We start from the raw sequence: 1,116 nt of genomic DNA on the forward strand, positions 1-1,116 counted from the left end.
TCAGGCAGGGGGACAAGGAACAGAGCAGTGGGGAGGCAGGAGCTGTCTCTGAAGGGCTCTGGGCACCAAGTCACACAATAGTGTGTTGGACCTGGACACCAGGGGGCGCTGAGGGCCTGCGCTTGAACTGAGTGTATTCAGAGCGGGACCAGCCACCTGGCACTGCCTGCTGCCTTCTGTTCAGGTCTCACAGCTGTGACCTCCCCATCCCACACAGAGCCGCTCTGGCCCACACCCTAATTCCCTCAGGCAGAGGGGCCTGACCAGCGTCCCAGTGACAGATAAGAAAGCTGGGGTTCTCATTTGCATGAGTGGACCCTCCCTCTGTCAGAGCTTGAAGAGAGGAGGGAGAGACTTGAGGGAAGCTCTGCTTCAGCTGTGGAGACACAGAGGACAGGACGCGGTGATCATCTCCACCATGGCCTGGTCCCCTCTCCTGCTCACCCTCCTCGCTCACTGCACAGGTGACCGGATACAGGGATAGTGGAGGGGAGTCTGGGAGGAAACATGGGGCCCTACTCGCTCCTCATGTCTCTAGCCCCAGCATCACCAGCTCTCTGTCTGTCCCTCTTCCAGGCTCCTGGGCTCAGTCTGTGCTGACCCAGCCGTCCTCAGTGTCTGGGGCCCCGGGACAGAGTGTCACCATCTCCTGCACTGGAAGCAGCTCCAACATCGGGGATAACTATGTGAACTGGTACCAACAGCTCCCGGAAACGGCCCCCAAACTCCTCATCTATTATGATAGCGATCGAGCATCGGGCGTCCCTGACCGATTCTCTGGCTCCAAGTCTGGCAGCTCAGCTTCCCTGACCATCAGTGGGCTCCAGGCTGAGGACGAGGCCGATTATTACTGCCACACATATGATAACAGTCTCAGTGCTCCCACAGTGCTCTAGGCCCATGGGGAAGTGAGACAAGAACCTGCTGTTTCCTGTACAATGGGGCTTCCCTGGGCAGACCCCACTGCTCTGACCAGATAGCTGCCTTCTTTGTGAGTTTGACCGACAAGTGAGTGGTGAGACCCACCCCAGGGAACTTCGTCTAGATAGTGTCCTCCGCTCTCTAAATCTGTCCTTGTTGGCAACACATTGACTGATTTTCTCAAACAGAGCAGAA

The 1,116-nt window shown here is 57.3% G+C and overlaps 1 gene segment (V, D, J or C); it reads left to right on the plus strand.

The window, feature by feature from the left end:
• Window positions 1-335: 335 nt before the first annotated feature.
• LOC105309486 lies at window positions 336-896 on the plus strand. The segment is given in 2 exon segments: window positions 336-464; window positions 577-896. Coding segments are annotated over 2 exon segments (366 nt in total).
• The last annotated feature ends 220 nt before the right edge of the window (window positions 897-1,116 follow it).

Source organism: Pteropus vampyrus, unplaced genomic scaffold (genome assembly GCF_000151845.1).
Source record: "Pteropus vampyrus isolate Shadow unplaced genomic scaffold, Pvam_2.0 Scaffold747, whole genome shotgun sequence".
Lineage (NCBI taxonomy): Eukaryota > Metazoa > Chordata > Mammalia > Chiroptera > Pteropodidae > Pteropus > Pteropus vampyrus.